We start from the raw sequence: 13,284 nt of genomic DNA, 5'->3' as shown, positions 1-13,284 counted from the left end.
ACATCCACCTGCAGCGAGGAGCAAAACAGCCTTTCATAAAGGAATTTGTGTTGTCACCTGCTGAGGGCCCACTTGGTCTGGCCACATCTCTCTGAATCTAGGCTCTGATGAGGTACCTTGGGTCTTTCCCTGCCATTACATCTTATTTGGAGATGCTCCAAGTCTGCCAGCAGTGCTTCAAAGTGGACAGAAGGAAGGCTTCCAGCCACAAAAACACCTGCCTGAGGGAAGCGCCATGCATTTGCCCAGAATGTGTCACTTTTTGGGTGCAGCCAGTGTTCCCATCTGCCTGGGAATGTCCCCCTCTCAGTACAGAGGCTCTTGTCCCGTGGGCTTGCTCCAGCCTACAGTCCTGCAACAAAGAGGCAAAGAAGGCCCACTTGAATGCTACCCCTGCCTGACAAAACGGGGTTTTGTTTTACTCTTCCAGAGAGAAATACAGTGCTTCTATCTAAGCCTCAAATAGCTTTAAGAAAAAGGAGAGATGTAAGATTTGCTTGTCATGAGTAATGTTCTCCACTGCCCTGGTCCCTTGATGTGACAGTAATTGATCCCCAGGCGGTCAGTGGCAGGGGACTGTGCCAACACCGGTACAGGAGAGCAGCACATCAGGGTTTGAAACGTGTGGCAGGCAAGGAACGTGCTCTTCTGCCTTGGCGAGGTGTGCCTACTGGCTAAAGTCAGAAATATTTGCTGGTCTTGCACCAGTAACGTCCCAGTGCAACTCTGCGTACCTTTGAACGCTCCCCAGGAGCATCCCCAGCATTGTGGGGCAAGAACAAGAGGTAGAAGATGGCTCAGAAACACACACACGCAGTCTGCAAGAAGGGTTGGAGCCCTGCCCAGGGCAAGAGCTCTGCTCTTCCTTTCGGGAGGAAGCAGCTCAGCCAGGAGAACTCCTCTGATTGCAAGTAAGGCATAACGAGGCTTCCTCCTGTTGTGATGCTCCCGATCCTCCTGCAGCCCCAGGAAAATACAGCGGGTCACTGTACTTCCAGACTGGCATGATTCTGGTCTTCAGAAACCAGTATCTCTTTTCTCTGAGATTTTTTTTTTAAATACAACACACACACACCAAAAAAAAAAAAAAAGTTTGGCAGAAGTCTCTACATATTTTCCAGATTATGTGCAGTTGTGTGGGAGCTGAAGGTCAGGCTGTGTGAAAGGACAAAAAAAGCCATTTGGCGACTGGCAATGTGCTCTTGCTACACTGCTGACAACACTCAGTTTCAGCACAGATCTGCTTGGAGTGTCACAGGAGTCCTCACCTTTCGCACAGAAAGGATCAGATTTTATCCTTACTTCAGTATTTGGAAGAGGCACACATTTTGCCCTGTCTTTCTTCCCCACAAGCCCTTACCCGACAGAAATTCTCTCACACCATTGTTAGCTCACGGAAAAGAGGTACAATTTTTATTCCAGTGCCTTCAGATTAGAGGAAAGCTTCTAACAAGACTATTTTTCCCCCCCGTAGCTGAAGTGGCAGGTGGGATGAGTCCGTCCACACAGAAAGTCTGGCCAGAGGGTGAAGAGTGGGTTGTAAGGGGCTTCTCCCCAGCACTTGGCTGCTTCTTGGTCGCACTGGCACACCATTTTTTCACATCGGTCTGTCACTTTATCTGCAAAAGAAAATGTGAACAGAAGATGAGGGATGCTGTGCTGGACCAAGGGAGGAAACACTTTGAAGAGCGAGCAAGTCCCTAACAAAGTGGTTCTTGGGGAACACAGGCTGTGGGAGGAGGCAAAGGAGGTTACCCAGCTGCTACGCAGAAAATCCCCATCGGCGTGAGCAGGAGGAGAGCAGGACCAACGTGTTGTGTTGTGTGTGGATCTGATCTGATCCTCCCCATCCCCTCTCTGTCAGTGGGTCTGACCTTAACTGTGGCCAGGAGCATCAGAAAGTGGCAGCTGAATGTAAAGTGGCAATGCCTATAAGATGTGCCCAGCACAGAGCACTCCCTGCTTCCGAAGCTGTGTGAACGATGGGTTTTTAGTTCAGCGACCAAAGCTAAAAAAGAAAATTATTTTAGCTTAGCCTGAGCTAAAAATCCTCCATTTTCCTTAAGCCAGCTTTTATTCCTCCCTCTTCAGATCAGACCAGTTTCAAAAGAAAAATGCTATTTGAACAGAAGAGTGTCCCAGAGGGACCATTCTCAGGAGAGGACTGGACATTTGGAAACCCAAGGCCATGGCAGCACCTGCCAGGCACCCTTCTGTCATGCCCCGTGAGTTGCTCTCACCTCTTTGATCACAGCAGAGGAGCTGAAGGACTCGGCAGCAGGGTCAGCTACCTGATTTTTGTGAGTCATGGGCTGCAGAGCCTGATCTAAACCCTACACATGGAGCTATACACCACACAGCCATACAACTGCATGACCAGGTAACACCACAGAGAGCATCAAGGCAGCTAGCTCAGGTGGCTCCATTGCAAGTGACTGATTTTGGGTTAATGAAGCCCATCCCACCTCGAGGTAGCTTATATGCAGCTGTTAGCTAATATTACTTAAAAGCACAGTGCCTTGTTTATATGAGGCCGCTCCCGTAGATTTTCTATCTCCCTCCAAACCCTGCGCTAGGCAGAGTTTAAAGCATTATTTCATGTCAGTGCACACAGGCTTTGATCCAAAACCAACTGTCGTGCATACAAATCTTTCCAGATTTCACTGGACTTTGCTGGATCAACCCTATATCTGATAAATAAGATGAGCCCAAATTTCTTAAGCTATTCTGAAGAGAATCACACACCTACCAGCAACATTTTAAGGGATCCCTTCGTGAGGACTCAGCAATAAGTCCATTTTTTGCTTAGCTACCATTCAGGTTTTCTCCCTGCCCTCTGCTCCTTGAGTTCTCCCTATGCCATGCCAACCACTGTCAGCCTAACATCAGTACGGGAGCCTGACTTGGCAGCCAGTCCTGTGAGAGTACAAAGATTTTTTTTTGACCAGCCCCAGCAGCTTACAGCCTTTTCTATATTCCGGATATTTACTGAACAGAATTCACCTACATGTGATGGCATATCTGGACTGAAATATATGGTTTTGCCAAATTTTTTTTCGTTACACAAACAAAACTGCATAGCAGCAGCAAAAGATGTGAGAAGTCCCAGGTAAAATGAGTTTCTGTTTCATTTCCCTGAAAATACCTGTGTTTATGACATAGTGCCAGGCCACAGGCATACGATTTCCTCTTGCATAGCATGGACAGTGAAAGCAGTTTTGCTTGTAATTTCTCCGGACATCATTCCTCTAGGCCCAGCACACATGCCTTGAAATCTCTTTATTCCTTTAGTTTGAACGCAATCAGACATTACACCTTCACATCTCAGTAAAACCTGCTGTGCTGCAGCCTAGGAAATTTGTCTTCAGGGCACGTTTCTGTTGTTCTTCCCTGTGGTGGATGTAAGAGGAAGTGAAGCTTGCTGAAGCCTCGTGGAGAACAGTTGCTGGATGTTCATGAGGCCCTGCCTGGCCATAGCTAAGGAATTAATGGCATTTGTTTAACTAACACTTGTTAGCCAGGTTGGAACAAGTACAGCCCTGTGCATTTTTATGGGGCTAACATGGCACATCTCATGGACTCTTTAAGTCTTACATCTACAACTGGGGTTGTTCCTTCACAGCAAAAAAATGAAATAGTTACATATCAAAACAGCTAGCAGAAAATATCAGACAGCTATGGAAATACGGATGAATGAGAGGGAGAGCAGTTATGACTTTAGCAAAATATTCCTCAGCCAGCACTCTCTATTTAATAGGTTGTTTTGGCACTCGGACAGGAGCTACTGTGGATATGTTGTGCCACATCCTGTATCTGCTGGCAGGTTTTCAGCTGCTGGAGAGGTTGAGGATTGCACTACAAGGATATGATCTTCTAACAAAATAGAAATAATCATTTAGTCTTCAAGCAATAGCTTTGATGGTACGGGGACGGGTTTTACTCTCACATTTCTTTTCAAACTTCCAAGGAGCTCCACAATGGATTTTACCATCAGGGACTTTTGGAAGACTTAGAAATAGAAGTGACAAATTCTGAGACTGGAGTCATCTGGTGTATGTCAAAACAAACTGGTGTGAGCCACTGACGGGCTGTGACTGTGCAATTCAAGACCTTCCTGACTGGGTACCAGCTGCAGAGCTGAGCACAGCCTACACACGCTTTATGTGCCTGCGGCACTCGAGAGCACTCAAATCTGCAAGCTTCAAAATCCTGCTGGAACCTGAGGGCTTCAGGCTGGAGTCCCACACAAGGCTGGCGCCCTACCTTACCTGTCCAGGAACAGGAAGAGAGCTCAGAGGAGAACGAAGGATGCCCAAAGCAGTTTTAAAACCAGGTCGGTATGCACAGACCCACCTCTGAGGCACACGGAGCTTTTATGTCAGCCTGTGCTCCCCGGAAGGAGGGAGGGAACCGAACCCGATGCAGGCGACAGCCTCCTTACCGCACTGCACGGCCTTCTCCTCGCACTCCCACTGGTATCTCTGCACCTTGGGGCTGCAGCCCTCTCTCTCCGCCTTGTCGTAGCAGCAGTCGTGCCTGTGGCAGCACCTTAGGGAGAAAAAAAGGCAGAGTCTGGGCTTAGGCACCCTGCAAGGTTTTGCTTGGGGGGTTTCCAAGTGCCGCAGGGGTGTTCCACTCAGGCACCGCTAATGACGGCTCTGTCAGTAAATTGTTAATGAGCAGAGTGTCCTGGCATCTCCGTGAAAGCTCAGGAGCTTGCTAATGCCATATTTGCTCCCAAGACCATGATGTTTCTTCTTGCCCTGCGGTTTTTGTCCCCAGAAAGAAAGGTGTGGCCAATACCCAGGACATGGTAATCCCGCTCACTGCCGGGGGCTGAAGCATTACGGTGAGGTGCGTGACCATGGCTCACCAGTTTGGGCTTGGACCCAACACAGAATCCGGAGTCAGGATGGTTTTTGCCTTCCTTGGCTTCAATGAGCAGCTGGCTACAAACCCATCAGCCTCAAAGGTGGGATTCAGACCCTCAAAGGTGGGATTCAGACTTTACACCCCTAGCTGTAAACATCTACGTGTAAAGGATTGACCTAGGCTCCCTTTATGCATGCCCAGGGCACGGTTCATATTATCCTACTGCATAGATCTAACATAGGTGAAAAGCATTGCAGATACTGACTGCTCTTCTTTGACCATAGAGGGGGCTTAGGGTGACTAGCTCAGCCACTGATATCTGCACTACAGACTGTACTCAGTGAGATAATTCCCACTATTGATTACTTCAGGATATATAGGAAAACTTCACCCCACTTGAATTTTATTCTGGTAGCTTAGTGAATTAAAATAGACTGATTAAATTAAAATAAACAGACTGATGAAAATCATTAAAAGAAATGATTTAGCACTTCAGGAGTTCCTATGGTAGATAACACAGGTTGTTACAGCACGAATGAGAGGTCAGAGTCTGGAGCTCAGGTGGAGTGATCTCCTGTACTTCCAGAAGCTGTCCCTGCAGGACCATAGGGACACCACGGAGGAACTGTTCTGGTAATTGGGAAGTGCTGAAGCAGGTTGGCCTCAAGGAGAAATGAGGAGCAGAAGGCTGTTAGAGAAGCTCTTAAGTCCTAGATGTGCACCTCTTCAAGATGTTGATGAGGTCTAATTGAAGACCTTGTTTGTCATCTTCAAGGCCTGAGGACAACGCATCTGAAAAGCCAATAAAAAGCTCTGTGATGCACTCTGGGACCCACCATTATATATCCCTCTGGAAAAAAAAGAACAATGCTGCAAGAAGGATGAAGCTCCCCTGTGCAGAAAGTGGGGCTTCTCCGAGGACCCACTGAGAGCTGTCAGCACTTCACCTGAGAGCTCAGGAACATCACAGACTTCATCACCTTCTGCTGCAGAACCATTCTTGCCCTTTTAGAAACTGGTTTATGGATATGAAGGCCAGTAGGCTGCATGAAGTGATAAAGCCAAGAAGAAAGAGATCTGAAGTGCAAAAACCAAAATCTACCACTGATACAAACCCTAATAAAATCACTGCAACTAGATTAGGTAAATCATGTTAAAGAAACATGAGAATCAGGCCAGTCAGATAAAATTTAGCTTTCGTGTAAGCCCTGTGCTTATACACATCCTGAATTCAGACTGGTGTGCTTTCCCTACTGACTGACAGATTTAGTAGTTAAAGTAGCAATTTCATCCCACAGATGAGTCTGCAAACCCAACACCCTTCTTCTTCTCCGCCTGCAAAGATGAAACTGGTGAGATGATTACAACCAGACCACTCACAACGCAGTGAAATGGAAGTTAACAGCAGCAGACGAGTATCTACCTCCACGCCACCTCCTCAAAGGACTTAAGAATGGGAATAAACCCCATGGGATATACATATCTGAAAGTTTTCCTGTGAGGAGAGAGAGATCTGTGGGAACAGATCTTGGAAGAGGTGAAAGATGGTCTGCAAATCAGGCAAAGATGACCAAATGAGCACTAAAGAGGTGTGATAGCTCTTGAAGACGCTCCTTAGCTGGCTTTGTGAAGTCAGGTGATTGCATAAACTCTGCAGAGCCACAGGATTTGGGGCACAGTTCTCCTTCCACTTACGTTTTCCTCCTGATGCCCATAACGGCAGCAGGGTGACATGTGGCTGACACCAACACGGAGAGAGAAGGCTTTAGCTCATATTTTACAAGCATCTTTCAGATGCTCTGAAAGACCTGCCAAGGAATGAAGAGCGAGGAAACCTGCCATCCTATTGCCATCTTCAGATGGCCCTTCCTGTCTGGAAAAGCCGTTTTCTGCACCTGGGTCAAAATGTGGTGTTAAAGCTCTTAAAAACCTGCTAATGCTCTGCCAGACCAGTGCAAACAGCGCAGCAGAGCGTTGGTCAACAAGCACGAAAAACAAACTCAGCTGTATTAGTAAGCAACCCATTCATCACACCTGTGTGAGCGGACAGCCCTAATGGCTACAGACAGCTTCGGCTGGCCTGACCCTGCAGTGAGCAAATGCTGCTAAGGTAAGAATTTGTCACGTTGTGTTTGTCATCTGAACAGCACAGCCACCCCTGCGCTTTGCTTTAAACCAGTAGCTGAAGGGAAATCTTACTCTTCTGTGTGGGTTTGCCAAGACTTGGATGAGCCACATATGCCACCCTGCCTCTCGTGGTGTCGGTGTTTCAAGGGAGGTGCTGAGCACCTTTATGTCCTGCTTTACAAAACGCTGCTCAGTGCAAGCTGAGCACTGCCTAAATACCTTTGCTTGGGCTTTCGATGGTTTTGCTTCACATAAATGGGGGTGCCCATGCTTCCTCCTGGAAATCCCAGGCAGAAGTGCAGGGGCAACATTTCCAGGATGATAAAAATAAATAAATAGGACTACAAGTCCAGGTAAATGCAGGCATTATAGCAGCTCTCCTTTCAGTTGTGGTGCAAAAATCCAGGGAATAGAACCGGGAAGGAGAAACGTATCTATTGACTTTATGGAGAAGAGATGTCATTATATCTTGAAGTGAAGGGTCTGTAAGAGTGGAACAAAAGGGAAAAGGTAATTACTGGCAACACTACATCTAAGTCAGTGTGTGGAATAAACCTCATAAAAGGATTACCTACTTGACACACTATTTTTTTTTTTTCCCCATGAAAGAGAGGTGATTAGAAACACTCTAGACCTGTCTAGACAGATTGACTGAATTACTCACAAGAAAAATCACTCCTAGGTTCTTTACTGAGGCCCTAACAAAAGAGGTGTCAAGGGGTGAGTCATTTCCACCAGTATTTGTCACTCAAAGCATATAGCTTTGACACTCCACATCACACTTTTTTAGAATGGTAAATATGGAAAATAATGTGGTCACTAACTGGCATGGGATACTCAGCCACTCTGATTTTTGCAGTAGTTTGCACTAACAGGTATCAGAAGATTCCTCTAGTGAACATAAATTAGAAACTTTTAGGGCTAAATCTAGTGTGTCATTGCCAATTATTCTTAACTAAGAACCTAACTAAAAAAAATATGTATTTTTCTTGTTTTCACAACCAAATATTTCAGCTAAGCAACAGTAATGAATGCACTTAAATGATTGAGATTCCTTTTTACAAACTATCTATCTGATATTTTTGAGTCATTTCCAGTTGCAGAGTCCCTATTTTCTGCCATTAGGACAAAATCCACGTCCCATAGAAATCAAACAGCAGCAGAAACCCACACTGATGAATACCAGATCAGATTTTACTTTGTTTTTCAGGAGCTCTGAGCACTTTCATCTCCCACAGTTGCCTAAATTTGGAGTCACTGAACATCTGTGGAAAAAAGCTTCTAGGTGACTCCACTCAGGCCTTCAGCTAATGAAGTACTCCAAATGAGTGAAGTCATATTTTACATTAAAGGCTTGGTTATAAGAGTTGGTAAAGAGATAATGAAAATAATAAACATGTTTATAGGCATGGTTCTAGATGGTTATAAGTAGATCAAGAGATATAACTGAGAATGAAAAGAAATCTCTAGACCTGACACCTATAACACTTTGTGGCCGGCCATTCATTATTTGCAAGTCCCATATCCACTGTTTCATAGATGCCATGCACATATAAACCAGGGATATGAAGAGAGGGTTTTTGGCAGGGAAATTCCCACTGCATTAATGAAAAGAGCTCTACTGGCTTAAATGGCTACTTGCTGCTTTATACCCACAGAGAATTTGGCCTTTAGCCTTGGCATCTTTTCTCTCCCCTTCACCCCTTCTTTTTTTTTCCCCTTCTTCTGTCCTGCCACTTCCCTATTCAAAGTTTGATTTGGTAGAAATATGCAATGTCTCCAAGAGCTGGGTACACTGGAAAAGTCAGCCAGCTTCCTTTCCAGTGAGCTACACACTGCCTTCCCTCCTGCAAAAAGCAGCACTTGTGTATGGGTAACTCTTGGCTTGCTGACTGCAGATAAAAGCAGATAGACCTGTGTGCTCTGTCTTTGAGGTTTTAAACCAGATGAGATTGCAAATCAAGGGCTCAGAGCACCCCAGAGCCCATCATGATAAAGATTTACATGTACGCTGGCGGCAAAGTACAAGAAAGAATCCTTTCATTGTAACACCTTACAGACTCATCGTTTTTAGCCTTGGAAATACAAAGCACAGTGTATCCCCCACTAAGAAAGAAAGGGGAAAATAACACCATGCTCTACGCCGCTGTCCTTGCTTGATTTAGTGTAAACTAACAGGCGATGAAGGCAACAGGTTTGACCACCCGTCACAAAGATCTGGATTCCTCCAGAAGGTAACCAGCAAAGTTCCCATCCCTGTCATTTTCAGGACCAGGTGAAACGACCGTCCAAACAATCTTGGTCACTGCCCTCTCTGTGCATAAAGACGCAGCTAGTTCAGGAACTCTCATCCTGGTTCCTCCTTTGCCCTCCACCCCATAGGGCCAGCTCCCCGGAGCAAAGTTCTCATCCAGGAGGCGGCTGAAGCCTCGTTCTTACACCAGGTGGTACATGCCTCCTCTCTCACAATTGCCCAGTGCTGTTGACATATACTAAGCTCCCTCCGTAACGAGTCCTTGGAGGAACAGGAGTACAGGCAGGGAAGAGCAAGGAGATCTGCAGTGCTTTTGGACACACAGCTAAGGTTCTTCTTACCAGTCTGTTTTATCTTTAGGCCAGCCTTGTCCTCCCAGTCCGCAGTAGCACCCATAGCCAATATATGCCAAGGGAGACCGCCCCGTGCCACAGGTGATAGCTCCTGCCAGTTCAATGATTCCTCGGGTGTGCAGCGAATGGGATTTTCCCAGGGCGCCTTTCCAAACTGCAAAGACAGGACAAGGATTCACGCAAGGATTAAACACGCCGGATGCTGATCTTAAAATCCTTACAGGGAGATTTTGGGTCTTGACTGGTTGTTTGGGCGCAGCTGGGGCAATCTAACTGGCCACCACATTTGCCCAGCAGAGGGGAGAAATACCCAAGCAGACCCCAAGCAGTCAGCTCAAATCAAGCCAGACTTCCCAGCTCCGGTGCACCAGCGTGTGACTGCAGCTGTGCTGCACCTGGGGCCACCTTGCACCTGGAAGCAGTGTCCCCAACCACGGAAAACTCACTGGGTGAGCTGTGGTGTCCCAGGTTGGAGCTGCACACAGCCAGGCTGTACCTGGGATCTGCAGAAAAAGGTGGGGTTTCTCTGTTGGCCAACATGTCTTGCGTTATCCAAGCCTTCCCTACTATCCAGGGTATTTTAACCTGTTCTCCGGATCACAAAGAGGTGACAGTGCTATTAATTTATATACAATAGCTGCATTATATACAATTTATATATAATAGCTGCAAGACCCCAGGCCTGTAAGGTATACCATGCCATCATTTACGTCCACTTCTGTTACTACGGTCCATTTAAGTTGTAACAGTATGTTGGCTGCATGAATTTGAATAAATAAATAATAATAATAAAACAACAAAAGGAGTTCTGTGTCTGCCAGAGTGTGCAGACAGCCACCTAAACTGCTCTGGAGCCCTTTGAGCTACAGGTCTTTCAAACCACTTTATGGTGATTTCGAATGCTATTTTGAAAGATTTTTTATTTTTTTAAAAGAAATCACAGACTCTCAGTTCCAGCAACTGTTGCAGAAAGCGAGGGTACCCTGCCCCTAATACGCAAACCGCTTTGAAGTTCACAGCACGGCCTCTGATGCTTATCGTCACGTTACCGATAGCAATGCACAGTGGTTAGCAATTACTGCCCGCGCTCACCGTGAGGAACTGAGCGCTTTGCGCAACTCCTCCGCCCCGTACAGCCAAGCCACCCGCTGCCGGCACCAGGCCCCTCGGACCGGCCGCCCCGCTCGCCTAAGCACCCTGCTGGGTGAGCGCTCGGCCCGGGATGGAGGAGAAGCCGTAGCAAAGGGCCGGCCCTCGCGGTGTGCTTGGTCCCGATGCAGCTCGAGCTGCGGAGCGGGGAGCCCTCGCCACGCTGAATAGCCCCTGATATTTCAGCATGCCAGGCCTCTGCAAAGCGCTGTGTGTATGTGGACCCCCTAAACCACCCGGGGATGCAGTACTGTTATTAAAACTCTTGCTTTCCTTTCAAAACCCAGCCAGCTAATCCCCTCGCTTGGGCCTCTCCCCTCTTGCACTCCGGTTCATGCTCTGGGCTTGATCCAAAACCCCGCTGAAGGCAACGTGTGTCTGTCCCCGTTAATGACAAGCCGGCCATTTGCTTCCTCTCTGTGAAACGTGGGGCCGCAGCCCAGCCCACAGCACTTTCCCCCATCCTTTTCCCCCCGGCAATCCCGGCTCCGAAGTGAGCAGAGCCTCGCGCTCTCCGTCTCGGGGTTTCACACAGCCTCCTTATGCTTCTCAGGGCGCTCTTCGGGGATTAAGTGTACATTCCTGAAAAAGTAACCGATCCGCTCACCTAAACACTACTCGAGTGTTCAGGTTTCGTGGCAAAAGCACATTAGACCCGTGTTATTCAGAAAATGAAGAGGCGACCTATTTCCCTTGTCCAAACAGTGGGTGCCCCAAGGTTAGCAGCAGGCTCGGCTCTGGGGACCCCCAGGGACATCGCAGGTAATGCCACTGGAACAGGTCAAATGCCCTGCATTTGGGGCAAAAAGTAATAATTTTGAGGTCTGCAGACTGAAGCAGGCTGTAAATGTTCCAATGGAAACAAAACCGTCTTTGTCGACGTTCAAGCCTCCTGACAAGGAGCTTGGTTTATTTTTTATTTTTTGCTGTTTTTCACTGACCTCTTAGACAGGACCTCTGGACTGGCCGCTGGCTGAGCACAGCCGAGGCTGGGGTAAGATCTCATTGCCTCACCCAGGAAAAGAAAGGCCGCTCTTCTTTCGGGGCTATCTCCGAGGATCAAGGAACTGTAATTACAGCGCAGAGCTACCCATGAAAGCGGAGAAAAGGACCCAGGGGGAATTGAGTCCAAAAGAAATGCTTAAGGCTGTGTGCTCTGCAAGAGCTTGAAATAATTCAGGCATCCAGGCAGCGTCTGATGTTTCTGTTTCATTCTTTGAAAGCCGGCTGGGGTTTGAGCTGACAGCGCACTGCCGCAGCTCAGGGTCAGCCCGAGCAAGTATGCCTCACTACCCAGGCGCACGGCTAATAACTGGACCAAGATCTGCAGCTGGTTTTAATGTGCTGGGCAGCCGAGCCAACGTGGCCGTGGAAGCCCTGAAAGAGTCCGAGTCTCGCCAGCAGCCTGAACTTGGCCACATCTCCCGTGAGCGTGGCCGGTCATTAGCTCTGTTGTCGACAGGCGCCTCGGCAGAAAACATACCTGCAGGGAGGTGAGTGGGGCTGGATCTGACAGCTTAAACTTGCCATTTCCCATGGACACGGGCTGCCTTTGCTGCAGATTAAGGCAACGTTTTGGGGTTAATTTGAAATCTGTACTGCAGGAGAAACCTCAGACCTGTTGGTTTAGAGTCATGCTGCTGCTGTGTGTAGGGGCTTTATGTCAGCAGACGTTTATGGCTTTTTAAATAGGATTTTTTTTTCTTCTTTTTGAACTTCGCATGGAGTGAAATCTGCTCACTCCGTAGTCATTAGTATAAAAAGAAGATACTTCTGGAAAGAAACACAAACACCAACAACTTTGTAGCAGAAAATTATCCCCCAAAAAATGACCTATGTTTGTACAGCAGCAGCAGCTCTGTAAACCACCATGGAAACGAAGCAGGCACGCGGCTTGCTTACACAGCCCTGCACTATAAAGCTGAAAAAAAAAAAAAAAAAAAGGAAAGAAAAAGCAGTACTTTATACTCAGCCAAAAGATACGGATGACCCAGGTAAATCTGCCAGCAAGGGGAGAAGCTGCCTGGGGCAGGGGGGCTGCAGGGGCAGAGGGATGGGGCACGGACGCGGCACTCACCTGCCTGCAGCAGCAGCAGCAGCAGCAGCGAGCCCATGGGCAGATATCCCCGCTACCCGCACACTCCCCGACGCTGGAGTTCAGCCGCCGGGACGCCCAGAGCGCTGCCCGGCGAACCAAGGTGTGGGTGTGTTTGCCAACCCTCCCGGGCTCCGTCTGCAGGGTTTTTATATATATACATCTGTGCGCATATGCCTGTAAAGCCAAACACCCCCTCCTGCAACTTCCCTCAGTTGCAGCCCTGCCCAAAGGGCTCCTTGCTGCGCTGGAGAGGGTGCGGGCTGCCCCTGTTTGCTTGCCATCGCCTCCTGGGACAGCCCCGGGCACTAAGCTGGGCTCTTTCTCTAAGCTGTTTGCTCACAGACCCTGGTTAACCTCTGAGTAGCTTCGGAAAAGGGAAGCCGGCCACCGCGCCGCCTGCGGCTTGGGCTTTCTGCTGTGGTGTCCACCTG

At 48.0% G+C, this 13,284-nt stretch overlaps 1 protein-coding gene across 1 annotated transcript; it reads right to left on the bottom strand.

Annotated features, from left to right (window-relative positions):
* Positions 1-43: 43 nt before the first annotated feature.
* LOC310892559 (phospholipase A2-like) lies at positions 44-13,284 on the bottom strand. Its single transcript, XM_083820483.1, has 4 exons — positions 12,833-13,284; positions 9,595-9,760; positions 4,442-4,548; positions 44-1,619 (listed from the first exon to the last, which is right to left on the bottom strand). The coding sequence occupies exons 1-4, from the start codon at positions 12,867-12,869 to the stop codon at positions 1,456-1,458; spliced, it is 474 nt and encodes a 157-aa protein (XP_083676609.1). The 5' UTR covers positions 12,870-13,284; the 3' UTR covers positions 44-1,455.

The sequence above is a fragment of the Anser anser genome (assembly GCF_964211835.1).
Source record: "Anser anser genome assembly, chromosome: 1".
In the NCBI taxonomy this organism is placed as follows: Eukaryota; Metazoa; Chordata; class Aves; order Anseriformes; family Anatidae; genus Anser; species Anser anser.
Note: the sequence above shows the minus strand (reverse complement) of the source record. Positions and strands in the feature narration are given on the sequence as shown.